Source organism: Etheostoma spectabile, chromosome 18 (assembly GCF_008692095.1).
Source record: "Etheostoma spectabile isolate EspeVRDwgs_2016 chromosome 18, UIUC_Espe_1.0, whole genome shotgun sequence".
Taxonomy (NCBI): Eukaryota; Metazoa; Chordata; class Actinopteri; order Perciformes; family Percidae; genus Etheostoma; species Etheostoma spectabile.
In genome coordinates, this window is record NC_045750.1 from 609134 (window position 1) to 610118 (window position 985).

General features: G+C 50.3%; 1 protein-coding gene across 1 annotated transcript in view; it reads left to right on the forward strand.

The window, feature by feature from the left end:
- Positions 1–895, forward strand: part of fam89a (family with sequence similarity 89 member A) — a 4857-nt gene extending 3962 nt beyond the window's left edge. Inside the window, exon 2 of the mRNA XM_032542603.1 lies at positions 28–895. Coding sequence (XP_032398494.1) covers positions 28–321 — 294 coding nt within the window. The 3' untranslated portion in view covers positions 322–895. The remainder of the gene's footprint in view (positions 1–27) is intronic.
- Positions 896–985: the final 90 nt, after the last annotated feature.

Below are 985 nucleotides of genomic sequence, written 5' to 3' on the forward strand. Positions count from 1 at the left end.
CTCAGGTCTTAATACCACTGTCTCCAGGTGGGGTTGCGTCAGCAGGACATGTCCCTGCTGTGCCAGCTGTGGTCGCTCCACGAGTCGATCCAGGAGTACAAGGGCAGCTGCCAGGACCTGAGCGCCGCCTCCAGCCTCGGCATGATGGACAACGGCTTCTTCGACGAGGACGACGAGTACTACCCGGAGTCTGGCGCCACCCCCACCGGGGAGCAGCCGGACGGAGAGGGTGGAGACGGGATGGCAACGATGGCAGGGGACAAGAACGGGAGCATCAGCGGCAAAGACGACAGCTGGGACTCCTTTCACGTCACCATCTGAGGGCTCGTTCTCACCTTGTTTCTGCGGATGGATACATGTTTTAGGGGTGAAAGACTTGAGTTGCTCAGGAAGCCTTCTGGCCTCCAAGGAGGAGCTGGTTGATTAGGGGTAGCGGTTTGTGGTATGGAGTTACCGTAATAGACTTCAGTTTAACTTCAGCTCCTCCTCAGATGAAACACACCCCCTTTTTTTGTGTGTGACCGTGACCAGGAGCTTCAGAGCTGAGAGGCCGGGTGTTTTGACAAGCAGCTTGCTGACACACTCTCAAAATCAGGAGTTGAGACAAGACTCCTTACACTCAAAATATAGGCAATATACAAATTAGTTCTTTTTATGAACAGCTCTGCTGCTGCTTCTATATGAAGTGGTTTTGCTGGCCAGTCACCCCTTTTTTTGGCAGAACCTTTTTACATACAAAAGATATGAACAGTGTTGTATTTATTATATAATATAAATAACAAAATATATGCTTTCCTTGTTACTCTCTACTGACGTTTTGTACTGCAACGCTACCTAAGTACGAGGGTGCAACATTTACAGGTGGGGAATCCCAGAAATTGGGACTTCAAAGGTGGACACAGAGGATGGGACTCCTGTGTTGGGGAAAGAAGACGATCACCTGTGTGGACATGCTGATGGGAGACGGTGGTATGTGTGTGTGTGT